The sequence below is a fragment of the Diabrotica virgifera genome, chromosome 6 (genome assembly GCF_917563875.1).
Source record: "Diabrotica virgifera virgifera chromosome 6, PGI_DIABVI_V3a".
In the NCBI taxonomy this organism is placed as follows: Eukaryota; Metazoa; Arthropoda; class Insecta; order Coleoptera; family Chrysomelidae; genus Diabrotica; species Diabrotica virgifera.
The window spans coordinates 20,570,651-20,583,807 of NC_065448.1; the positions used below are offsets into that span (position 1 = coordinate 20,570,651).

Genomic DNA, 13,157 nt, shown 5'->3' on the forward strand with positions numbered 1-13,157 from the left:
GCAACATTGTAATAAAACATGGCGGGATTTAAGAGGTAGTTATTGTGCATGTTTTGACATACAATTAAGGATTTGATATTCATCATTGGCGCGCATAGGGGTAAGGGTCTGAACTTTTTAAAGAATAAAGATAGTGCGCCACTGACATATTTCAAATTATTAATGGTTTTTGAATTTCTCGTTGACAAAAAATGTATCTTCTTATTTTTTCATCCGACGCGCCATTTTTATTCAAAAAATAAAAGATCTTAACCCTTAAAGTATTCGAACTTCTAGTACTTTCTACATAAATATACATAATAAACTCGTACATCCATTATTATCAAAATTAATTCGAATACTTTGGAAGCGTTAAGATATTTTATTTTTTGCAGCAAAACGGCGCGTAGTATGAAAAAATGAGAAGATAGATTTTTTATTGAAAAATGTACGAGGAATTCAAAAATGATTAATTAAATGGTTAATTTGAAATATGTCAGTGGCGTACTATCTTTTTTTCTTTGAAAATTCAGACCATTACCCCTATGCGCGCCAATGATGAATATCAAATCCTTAGTTGTATGTCAAAACATGCACAATAACTACTTCTTAAAACCCGCCAAGTTTTATTACAATGTTGCCAGTAGTTTAGGCAAAATCGTAAAAAATATGTAAAATTTTATTTTCTTCAACGCCCTGTATCTTGAAAATGGATATCGTTACAAAAAATTTTTATTAAGCAAACCCCAATTATTTTTCAGTTTTTTACCTATTCTAGTGACGGTGTTAAATTTTTTGAAAAATATGTATAAAATTGTATCAAAAAACGAAAAAAGAAACCGAAAAAATGCGGTTTTTTATTTTTAAAGGTACGTTTCACCAATTTTAAAAATCTGAAAAAATTAAGGGTGAAAGATTGTTCAAAAATACACATTATAATTAATTTTCGTAAAAATGAGTGTCTTAGTTTTTTTTCAGAGGTATTTAAAAGTTTAAAATTGTTCTAAAAATTCGAATTTCCCGCCAAAAAAATAAAAAAAAAAATTTTTCGTCTAGATCTTTTTAAAACTTACAACTTTTTTAAATAAAGTTTTTGGCTAGCTCTTGATGCGGCTGAGAGAAAAAATAAAAACCTAAAAAGCCTAATTAGGCTCTAGGGGGGTCACGTGGCCACCTAGGGGGCTAAAAATTTCAGAAAGTGAGTTCCTCTATATGTGCTAAAAAGTGGCCTATATGGAATTTAAATCGAGCTGGGGGCACTTTTCACCATCTTACCCGGCTAGGCCCTTTCTTCCAATCTTTATCTAATATATTATTTTTTTAGTCTATATTTTGTCGTATTTTAATATTTTAATTCCACAAAAATCAAACTAATTTTATTATCGTTTGTGAAATATTGTTTAAACAATTGCACATGTTTAAAAATAATAAACTTTTATTCTCTAAGTTAAAATATATGAACAAAGAAAGTCTTTGCTAAAAAAAGTGTTATTTCAAAGATAGAGTATGGGTTGTTATTTTGCAATAAACAAATTTATTTATTTATATCGAAATGTGATAAAAATTAAAATGTATCAATCATTATCTAAGGTCATTGGAATGCAAAATCAGAGCAAACTATCCGCTGTCCTGCGCGTATCACCAAAAATTAATGTTTATTTAAAAAATTTCCTGACGCCGTGCTAATTAATCGATTTTAATTTTGCAAATTGCAAATTAAAGGTACAGTACACTCATATACGTAAAAAAAAATTCAACTTACTATCTGCTAGATTTTCAGTCCTGTAACATTTTTAAAAAATGAATTTTTTTTGCGAAAGCTGGATTGCAAAATTTATTTTGCAAAATCTGTTAAACCGATCTTAATGAAATTTACAGTATTACTTTATTGTATCATAAGCTTTTTCTGGGTAAGATATGAAAGTCCGTAGTGTAGCATAAATGGTTTAAAAACGTAAAATGCAAATACTTGTTTTTGTATGGTTTTTTCGCAATTATTGCTATTTTGCAACAAGGGTGACTATTTTTTAAATTTTTAACCAATTCTATATTGTAGGAGATTTAATTATGCAACTTTTATGTCAGTACAACTTTTCTCGAAAATGAACACTTTTAAAGTTATAATCAAAAAACTAAGAAAAAGATCGAATTTTTCCTTAATTTTTTGACATTTTGATTATTTAAACAATGTTCCGGATCTTTTTGAGAGGGAGGATAACTCAAATATTATTATTTGAGTTATTTTCAAGCAATTTCTGCAAAAAAATTTGAGTGACCTCTCAACGTCCAAATGTACTAATATTTTTACAGATGCGCCCTGGTCTAACATTTTGTCTTTCGATTCATTCGCTTATGTTGGATAATAAAAAAGTTAGGTACTTTAACAACTGGCCATGTTCGTCATCAGTACAGGGTGTTTCTAAAATATTTGCGCAATACTTTAAGGGGTTATTGTACATTAGGGATGGCGGTTTTTGACAAAACACCGGTTTTCGGTTATACCGATTTTTTTGCTTACGGTTTAACCTGGCAGTTATAACCGGCCAAAAAAACCGGTTTTTTCAAAAACCGGTTTTCGGTTTTTTTTAATCCAATAGGTTACAATGTTACATTTACAATGCACTTTAGTTTGCGATACTCCACTCGACTCGATGTAAATGTGATCAAAATTAGTACCATCGAAAGAACATCAATATCAATATAAATAAAACACAATTTTTAATAAAACCATTTTATTCTATTAATTAATATATTTATTAATTATTTTATTATTATTATATATTTATTGATTATTATTAAATATAATATAGCGTAATATTAATACATAATACAATAAATCTTTCCTTATAAACTTTTTATTTTGTTATATGTATTTTATAAAATATTTCCCATAGAAAATACTTAATGTATACAGGGTGAGGCAGATAGAAGTCCTATTAGAAATATCTCGAGAACTAAAGGATACACAATCATGAAAATTGGAATGAAGGGGTTTTAAAGAATGATCTCTTTAATTAAAATATTTTCATCGATTTGCTACTTCCGGTTATACCGGAAGTGGCTTATAATTTCGTTTTTTTAAATGGAACACCCTGTATATTTTTACATTTTTGGATTCTCCTGGATATCTTCTTTCTTAAAATATGAGATTTTGTAATGTTATACAGGGTAGTTCAAAAGATAATTACGTTTTTTTTTTAATTTCCTAGCAACATTCACACCCTGTAGAATTGTAGTAGTTTGACATCAAAAACTCTACTTATGTTCAAATGATTTTTAATATAGTCTACTATTGTTAAAAATTGTTAGTACATATAGCTAAATGTTGAATTGTACTATACAGGGTTGGTCGAAACTCGGAAAGAGTATTTTCTGAGTTTTCTTAAATGGAACACCCTATATTTTATTATTGTGGTAAAATGATATTTTATGCTACTTTTTTATTTCTTAAGCATTCCCCATGATTGTTCATGAACATATTAAGGCTTTCCCAGCAGAAATGTCCCACTATTCTCGTAGTAAGAACTCTTCTTCTTCAAGTGCCGCCATCTTCGTTCCGAAGGTTGGCGATCATCAGGGCTATACGTATTTTCGAAACTGCTGACCGAAACAATTCGTTGTTGCTACAGCTATACCATTCCCGTAGATTCTTTAGCCAGGAGTTTCGTCTTCTTCCTATGGACCTTTTTCCTGCTATCTTTCCCTGCATAATTACTCGAAGCAGTTCATATCTTTCGCCTCTTGTAATGTGTCCCAAATATTGCAGTTTTCGTTTTTTGATCGTAAATATGACTTCCTTTTTTTTATTCATTCTTCTCAAGACCTCGACGTTTGTGACTCTCTCCGTCCATGATTTTCTCAAGATTCTGCGATACATCCACAGTTCAAATGCCTCCAATTTTTTGATATCAATCTTTTTCAGCGTCCATGACTCCATTTCGTAGAACAGCACAGAAAGTACGTAACATCTTATTAGGCGAAGTTTCATTTCAAGGCTCAAACCTCTTCCACAGGACACTCTTCATTTTAGTGAATATGGATCTGGCTTTTTCTATTCTTATTTTGATTTCTGCTGAGCTATCGTTGTCTTCATTTACAAAAGTGCCTAAATATTTGTATTTGCTAACTCGATCGATAATTTCATTGTGTAAATATAGATTTTGGACATTTAGTGTTAATTTCGATATTACCATAAATTTAGTTTTCTTTATGTTCAAAGATAGTCCATATTCTTCGCTGCAGTCTGCTATCTTATTCACCAATGTCTGTAGCTCTTCAAGTGTTTCTGCGATCAGAACGGTGTCGTCGGCAAATCTCAGATTGTTTAATCTAACACCGTTTATTTTAATACCTATGGATTGCTCAGAGAGTGTTCTATTCATTACGTCTTCGGAATAGAGATTAAACAGGGTTGGTGACAGTATACACCCTTGTCTCACACCTCGCTTTATTTCAATTTCTTCAGTGGTATTATTCTCTACTCTCACTACTGCTTTCTGATTGTAGTACATATTTGCTATTAGTCGGATGTCTCGTTTATCTAAATTCTTTTCTACCAGGAGTCTGATTAGATGATCATGCCGCACTTTATCAAAGGCCTTGTTATAATCTATGAAACACATGAATACATCTTGATTTATGTCAAGACATCTTTGAGACATAACGTTCAGTGCAAACAACGCCTCTCTTGTTTCGAGTCCATTTCGGAATCCAAACTGGGTATCATTGATGTCCATTCCCAGTTTTCTGTGTACTCTAGTGTGTATAATTTTCAGGAATATTTTCAGTACATGGCTCATCAAACTGATTGTACGGTAATCACTACATTGTTTGGCATTCATCTTTTTTGGTATAATAACAAAGGTGGATAAAAGCCATTCTTGTGGTATTTTTCCTGATGTATAAATGCTATTGAAAAGTTCAACTAAAATGTGGATCAAGTCTTCTTCTATCAGTTTAAGGATTTCCGTTGGTATTTCATCTGGACCTGGGGCTTTACCGTTTTTCATTCTTTTTAGTGCGTACATTACTTCCTCTTCCGTTATTTCTGGAACTTCGTCTCCTTGTATGTTACTTAGTTCAGATTGTTGTCTATCATCTGCAAAGAGTTCTTCAACATAGTTTTTCCATGTCTTCAACTGTTCTTCTAGTTCTGTTATTATGTTTCCGTTGACATTATACAGGATATTTGGCTGCTTACGTTTTTGTGTACCTGCAAGTTTTTTCACTTTTTTATGTACATTAAAAATATCATGTTTTGCCTGCAATTGCTCTATTTCTTCACATTTTCTTTTATAAAAATCTTCCTTTGCTATTCTGATTTCCTTTTTGATTTCTTTCTGTATTTGTTTATACCTTTGTTCGTTTTTCCTTTCATTATTCTCCGATTGTCCATGAGAAGAAGGATTTTATCAGTCATCCATCTTTGCTTTATTTTTGGTTTTTCTTTAGTCAGAATTTTCTTCGCAGGACTTGTTATCGCCATTTTTAGGTTTTGCCATTTTTTATCTATGTTGTTCGTTGGCTAAGATGTTTCTTTTTCATGAAGTATTTTCAAATTATTATTAATACATCTTTGCAGTTTCTCCTTTACCTCCAGGTTACATAAATGACTGACGTCTATCTGGTTTGCTCTTCTTTTCTGCTCCAATCTTTTTAGTTTAATACTCATTTGCGCTATTAGAGGGTTATGGTCTGAATAGACATCTGCGCCTGGGTAAGCCTTAACGGATTTTAAGGAGTTTCTGTAATGTTTAAGAACTCTTATTATACTCTTATCCATTGCATCCCAAATTGTTTTTTTTTATTTATGACCTATTTATATTTCACCCATCTTATTATTCTGTCTTATTTTAGCTGCTCTATTCCTGTATATGATGGCTGCTTGAGAACAGGAAACAATTCTATAATATTAAACCCTATTAAAAGTGCCAGAATCCACTCTGCATATTCTTTTTCTTTTAAATATGGCAGAGTGGTAGCTAGAGTCAAAGTTCCATTGGGAGACTGGTTATGGCCAGGTAAGAGCTAAATAATAAATTTGATATAATAGGGTACGGCAGACACCAATTATTGTGCAGAAAGTTCTGACGTTAGCGAAATTGGTTAAGGAAATAAGCGCCTCAAATCTCAATCAAAAGTGATCATAATTTTTTTATATTCCAGCTCTGTGGATGGAACCAAGAGACAACGAGTATTCCTCCTGGCCTAGTTCGGGTGAAATAGACATTTTAGAAACTCGAGGAAATAAGAACTACATAAAAAATGGAGTAAATATTGGAGTACAACAAGTCGGCAGCACATTACACTGGGGGCCATACCCTGCGTTAAATCGATACCCACTAACACATTACACATTGAACAATGCAGATGGTTGGAACGCAGACTTCCATATCTATGAAGTGATTTGGAATACGACATCTATAACTTTTTTAATCGATCATGTAGTATTAGGTAGTGTCTCTCCTCCAGATGGAGGGTTTTGGCAACTTGGAAATTTCTCAACTAACACAGCCAATCCTTGGGCGGCGGGTACCAAGATGGCACCATTTGACCAAGAGTTTTACTTCATCATCAATGTTGCGGTAGGTGGTACCTCATGGTTCCCCGATAACTATGTAAATGACGGCTATCAAAAGCCTTGGAAAAATTACGATGGTCGAGCCAGTATGACTAAATTCTGGAACGCAAACAATTTATGGTTACCAACTTGGAATATGACGACTGATAATAGTCATTTTCAAATTGACTATATAAGAGTCTACGCGATATAAGTTAGTAAATTACTTAAATTGGTTATTACTTTATTAAACATTTGTTATGCAAACAATATGCAATTTGTTTATTTATGTTGTAGGTATATAGCTTAATTTTCAACGAAAACATTTCGTTTATAAATTCGCAAAAGTGTGTGTGTTATTGCGTTGCCGCTCCTGCAATACTCAGATCAGATTTATCGATGGATTGTTATGTAGTCTTTCCTTCTGAATCCAAATCTGAAAACGGCATTTCGATATTTCTAACCGTATTCGAGATAATCGACCTCAAAGTCTAAAATGTGACGTCACAATCGTTTTATTTTCCGCTGTGTCTAGGTACACGCTAACGTGTACGCAAATAAAAAAGTTAGGTACACGCTTAAACGTCATCAAGTCAGTGACGTCATTATTTAGCGTGTACTATGACTGGGTTTTTCGGTACACGCTAATTTGAGCTGCGTGTATGCTGTAGTATTAAGTATCTGTAAGTATCGCGAGTGTAAGAGTGTGATTAGAATTTGTCTAATCGCGTTATGTTTACACTTTCATATTGATTTGTAAAGAGTTTCCTTATTTTTTACTTGTTAAGTGTTTTTTTTTTAATTAACTATGGAGTGTGGACAATTATTTAGTTCTTTTAATGAGTTTAACAACATTCTAAAACAGTATGAAAAAGATAAGAGACAAAAATTCGTGATTAAGGGTAGCAGAAGTAATAAGATAAAATATACGGGGCGACTGATTAGTGTGATAAAGCACAGTAGATCCGCTTATAGTAATAGATAGCAATAAAAGTTAGTAGCAAAAATTTTAGCAAACTTTGAGCTTCATATTACAAAATTACTAAAATTAGTTAGAATTTTACAGGGCGTTCGATAATATACTGGCAGACCAAACCTGTTTTTTTAATGGAACACCCTATATTTTATTTTATGTTCGAAATCTTCTTAAACTTCCATATCACAAAAATATAAAGGTTTATTATGTTATACAGGGTATTTTCTTATTCTAAAAGTGCCTATCTTCTGGAGATGTTGGCGACCACATTGACCCATCTTATTCTATTTACGGCAGCTCGAAATAGATCAGTTGACGTTAGACCAGTCCACTTCCTAAGATTGGCCAGCCAGGATATACGTCTACGTCCAGGGCCTCTCCTGCCCTCAATCTTGCCTTGTAGAATCAACTGCAGCAGTCGGTATTTTTCATTACGCATAATGTGGCCGAAGTAAGCCAATTTTCTGTTCTTTACGGTGTTAATTATTTCTTTGTCTTTTCCTAGCCTCTGGAGAATAGTTATATTAGTTGTGTGGTGTATATATGAGACCCTCAACATACGTCGTTAGCACCACATTTCAAACGCCTCTAACCGTTTTATGGCATCTTCTGTCAGGCTCCAGCTTTCAACTCCGTATAGGAGGACACTAAAGACGTAACATCTAAGAATTCTTATGCGTATATTGATACTTAAAGACAAGTTGCAGAGAATTTTCTTAAGACTGTTAAAAGAGCTTCTGGCTTTTTCAATACGAGTTTTTATTTCGTAGCTATGATCCCAAGTATCCTTAATGTTGCAGCCCAGGTAGCATATTTTCTGTACTCTCTCTAGAAGTGTATTGTTTACTGTAATTTGGGCGTTTATGTTGGTGTTTTTACTAATGATCATTATTTTTGTCTTCTTACAGTTTAGTCTTAGGCCGTATTTGTTACATGCTTCTACAACATTATCCATGATCCTTTGGAGCCCCTGCGCACTATCCGCCAGCAATACTGTATCTTCTGCATATCTAATATTATTTATAAGTTGTCCATTTACTGCAATACCATCTTCTGATTCGTCCAAGGCCTCTCTAAAGATGTTTTCAGAGTATATGTTAAATAATGTTGGTGACAGTATGCAACCCTGTCTGACTCCTTTTTCAACCGTGAAGATTTCTGACAGTTCATTTTCGAATCGAACTGTTGCTTTTTGTTGGAGATATAAGTTTGAAACGAGTCTTATATCCTTACCATCGAGTCCTGATGTTTTAAGGATATCGATTAGTTTTCCATGTGGGACTTTATCAAATGCCTTCTCGAAATCTATGAAACATGCATACACATCGTAATTGACATCCCTGGCTCTCTGTATTAGAACTTGCAAGCTGAAAAGTGCTTCCCTCGTTCCGAGTCCTGATCTGAATCCAAATTGAACTTCACTCAGCTGTTCTTCTAATTTGGTGTATATGCGCGAGTGAATGATAGTAAGGAGTACTTTAAGTACATGGCTCATCAAACTAATTAATCTATGTTCTTCACATGTTCTAGCGTTGGCTTTTTTGGGAAGTGGAATGAATATTGATAGTAGCCAGTCTTTTGGTAAGTAACCAGTCTCGTATATGTTGTTGAATAACTTCGTAAGAGCTGTAATTTGTTGTGCCTCTAATAGCTTTAAAATTTCACCATGCACCTCATCAGGTCCTGGTGATTTCCCATCTTTAATCCGCTTAACGGCCATAATTACTTCTTCGTTTGTTATTTCTGGGCCATAGGGATTGTCTATTTCATACGGACTTCGTGCAGCATCTTCGAATAATTCTTGCATATATTCTTTCCATCTCTTTAATTTATCTTCAATTGTAGTCAAAATTTGACCTTCGACGTCTACGGCTATGCCTATATTGCGTTGTTTTCTGATGTTCTGTACTTCTTTAATCTTTTTGTGCATATGGAAATCGTCATGTTTGCGTTGTAGTGTTTCAATTTCTGTACATTTCTCCATCAGCCATGCTTCTTTTGCCCCTTACAGGCAGTGGCGGATCCAGATATGTTGTTTGGGGGGGGGGGGGTCATGGGAGGGTGATTTAATTACCTTTCTCTGAGGCAAGGTCACTTAGTCTTACCAACCCTAGTATACGTGGGTTTACAATTATGGGGGGGGGTCATGACCCCCGTGACACCCCCCTAGATCCGCCAGTGCTTACAGGGTATTTACAAAGTTATAACCAATTTTCTATGAAAATCGTAACAAGTTCAACTCCCTGTATAAATAAAAATAAACACCAATATAAACTGGTATAATTAACTTACGTATAAAAATTATTTTAGAAATATTTTGTATATATCATGTTACTAATATTTATTTTGCTAACCTGAATATATACTTTTATATACATATTGTCTTATTACAATTAAGTTTGAAACATCTGAATAGTTTTGCTTCCCTTCCCTTAATCTATCACACAAACATTAAACATGTCAAAATAGCGTGTAAAATATAAAGTCACTGCGAACGCTAAATAATGACGTCACTGGCTTAATGAAGTTTAATTCGCGTGTACCTAACATTTTTATTTGCGTACACGTTAGCGTGTACCTAGACACAGCGTTTATTTTCTTCTGACACACTACACGTCCAGCTGAAATCGTTGCTATTAAGTAGGCTAGTTTTTTAATTTCGATTTGTTAAGCAAAGCATAGGTTATTTACATTTGAGTTTGACAGTTCGTGAATGTCAAACTAAATTTTAAATTAAGTATTAATAAAACATCAAGACATTTGATAGTGAATTTAATTATTAGATAAAATAAATAAGATGTTCAAAAATACAATTTGAGTATATTTTAAAAGCAATAATTTTTTAAGCTGTTTTTTTTTAAACAGCTTTAAAAAGATTTATACGAGTATACGGCCTCCCCTTTATGATAAATGGACTATTCCATTTGCTATGAAATTAAAATACAGTCGGTTCGCTAAACTCGACACAACTGGCTAGTGAATTTAGTAGGTAATTTTTTTGTTTTTGCGAATTTTGCAAAAATTGGCAAAATTACTAATCATTTAGTAATTATTAACTAATTAGTAATCATTTTTTTGCCCAATTGGCAAAATTATTTACTAAAATCACTAGCCACTTGTGTCTCAGTTTAGCGAACTGACAGTATATGAAATAATATTTGGTATAAAAAATTATGGTCTGATATGTGCAATTACATCTTTCTAATGGAAAAAATATTTGAAAATTTTATCTCAAATTATGGATACCAACAACATTTTCATTTATAACTCTTTTATTTTTAATTTGACGAAGAAAAGTTATTCTTCATAAAAAGCTCTTCATGTTCTAAAATTTATGATGCAATCATTATATAAAATTTTAAAAGTTTTATACGAGGTATATAAAAAATATGAATTTCGATAAAGAGTAAACTACCTTTATAGTTCATAACATTTAAATTAGAATGATATAATTGCACATTAAAACATAATTATTAATTCTAAACTACTTTTCATAATAGCAATTTTCCATATTATGAATTAAAATACGTAAATAAACAAAGTTTCCGTTATGATAATGCTCGCATTTTCAGCTTGTTGAAATTGAAATTGAAATAAAATTGTAAATTTTTAGAAGTTGTTTATCTTACTCTCCATAGAGAAGTCTTGTCTTTTAGGCATGTCTAGAATTATTGCATGTAATTTGACAGTTCATTAATCAGATAAAATCTCTCAAAATACATTGAAACTAAAATAGTACCAGCACGGATTTAGAGAGGGAAGGTCAACAATAAACGCAGTTCACATAATCACACAGTCAATTGAGAAATGTTACGAACATGATATCGACTTACACATCCTTTTCATAGATTTAACAGCTTAACAAGACCCGACCTAATAGAAGACATAAAAAACCTAGATATACCAATGAAACTTATAAAGCTTACGAAAATGATAATGGAAGGATCGACTGCAGAAATAATTACAGATAACGGAATCACCAAAAATATAGAAATAGCAAGTGGAGTGCGACAAGGTGACTCTCTATCAACGTCATTATTTAATGTCGCCATAGAAGGAACAATAAGACCTACAGAAATAAAAGGTACAATTATAACATCGACGTCGCAACTTGTGGCGTATGCTGACGACATAGCATTAATTAGCAGAAACCTAAACAGTTTAAAGGAAGAATTTACGAAATTACATATGCAAGGTTATCCAAAAGGGGTTTATAAATAAATCAAAACAAAACAAAATACCTAATATGCTCAAGAAAAAATCCAGTTAATGTGACAAGCTTAAATATTGGTGAATGTGATTTTGAAAAGGTAGAACACTCAGTCAGAAATAACAAAAGCCATAGAGGATCAAAACGTGAATTACACTATTATATTAGGTGACTTTAATGCAAAACTAGGTCAAAAAATGGATGAATTGGAAACAAAAATCGGAGGCCATGGATTTGGTTTAAGAAATGAACGAGGTCGTAAACTAGCTGAATATTTAGAAGAACAAAATTTGTATGCCATAAACTCTTTTTTTAAGAAAAATGCAAACCAGAAATGGACGTGGGCATCACCAGATGGTAGAACAAAAAATGAGATAGACTACTTTCTATCAAATAAAAAACATATCTTCGAAGCCATCACAGTTAGAGGATCCAACAACATTTGTTAGAGGATCGTATATTGCACATGGTGTTCCTTTAGTACTTTTGGAAGCATCGGTGTAGATTTGATAAGCATTCGATGATAGTTCTCTAATATCAGCTTTACACATCACATCTCTAATACGTGTTGGGTAATTGGAATAATCTCTTAGGAAGTTTATTTTTAAATTTTTTAATTGTACTATATTAAAAATATAATTTAAATTAATTGGGGTTGTATGTAAAGTTTCTTTATATTCTGCCAGTTCTCTATAACATTCAGCAATACAGGGAAATTTCTTTTTTTTTTCCAATAACTTTTTATTAAATCATCGAAAGAAAATGAATTTTATTTAATTATTTCTGATTCTTTATGTGATAAATTTACTAAGAATTGACTACACAGTTTATTTCTTCTTAACCTTAATGGCATCTCTGCGCACTCCACATGTAGATTGTATATTGGAGTAGATTTTAAAGCACCTGTGCAAAGTCTTAAACATTTAAATAAAATAATTAATAGTTAAAAATATATAAAATATATAAAATAGTTAAAATATTTAATTGTTTAAAAACTGGTCTACAGGAATCCAAGCGCCTTCTAAACGTCATGGTACGAATAATTTTTTTTTTTTGAAGAACAAGCACCTCATTAATTCGCGAGCAATTTCCCCAACACACTAAGCAATATTGCAAAATTGACTGTACATGAGCAAAATAGTAAAGTTTTAAAATATCTAGGGAGACAAAATTCCCAAGTTGCCATAGAACATAACAGTGCACAGACAATCTTCCCACTACATAATCAACGTGAGAGCTCCAAGACAAATTAGAATCCAGGTAAACGCCTAACAACTTAGTGGAGTGGCTATTTACCACTGACCCATTGTCAAGTTTTACTAATGGGCTCATCTGCATAGTAGAAGGTGAAAAGGTTACCATATTGGTCTTTGATCCACTTAAGATTAGGGCATTATTTAAACAGTAATGAGTCATACTTTTTACACGACAAT

General features: G+C 32.4%; 1 protein-coding gene across 1 annotated transcript in view; it reads left to right on the plus strand.

Moving 5' to 3' along the window:
* LOC114331642 (beta-1,3-glucan-binding protein-like) overlaps positions 1 to 11,066 on the plus strand; it is a 30,841-nt gene extending 19,775 nt beyond the window's left edge. Inside the window, exons 3-4 of the mRNA XM_028281270.2 lie at positions 5,836 to 5,999; positions 6,145 to 11,066. Coding sequence (XP_028137071.2) covers positions 5,836 to 5,999; positions 6,145 to 6,752 — 772 coding nt within the window. The 3' untranslated portion in view covers positions 6,753 to 11,066. The remainder of the gene's footprint in view (positions 1 to 5,835; positions 6,000 to 6,144) is intronic.
* Positions 11,067 to 13,157: the final 2,091 nt, after the last annotated feature.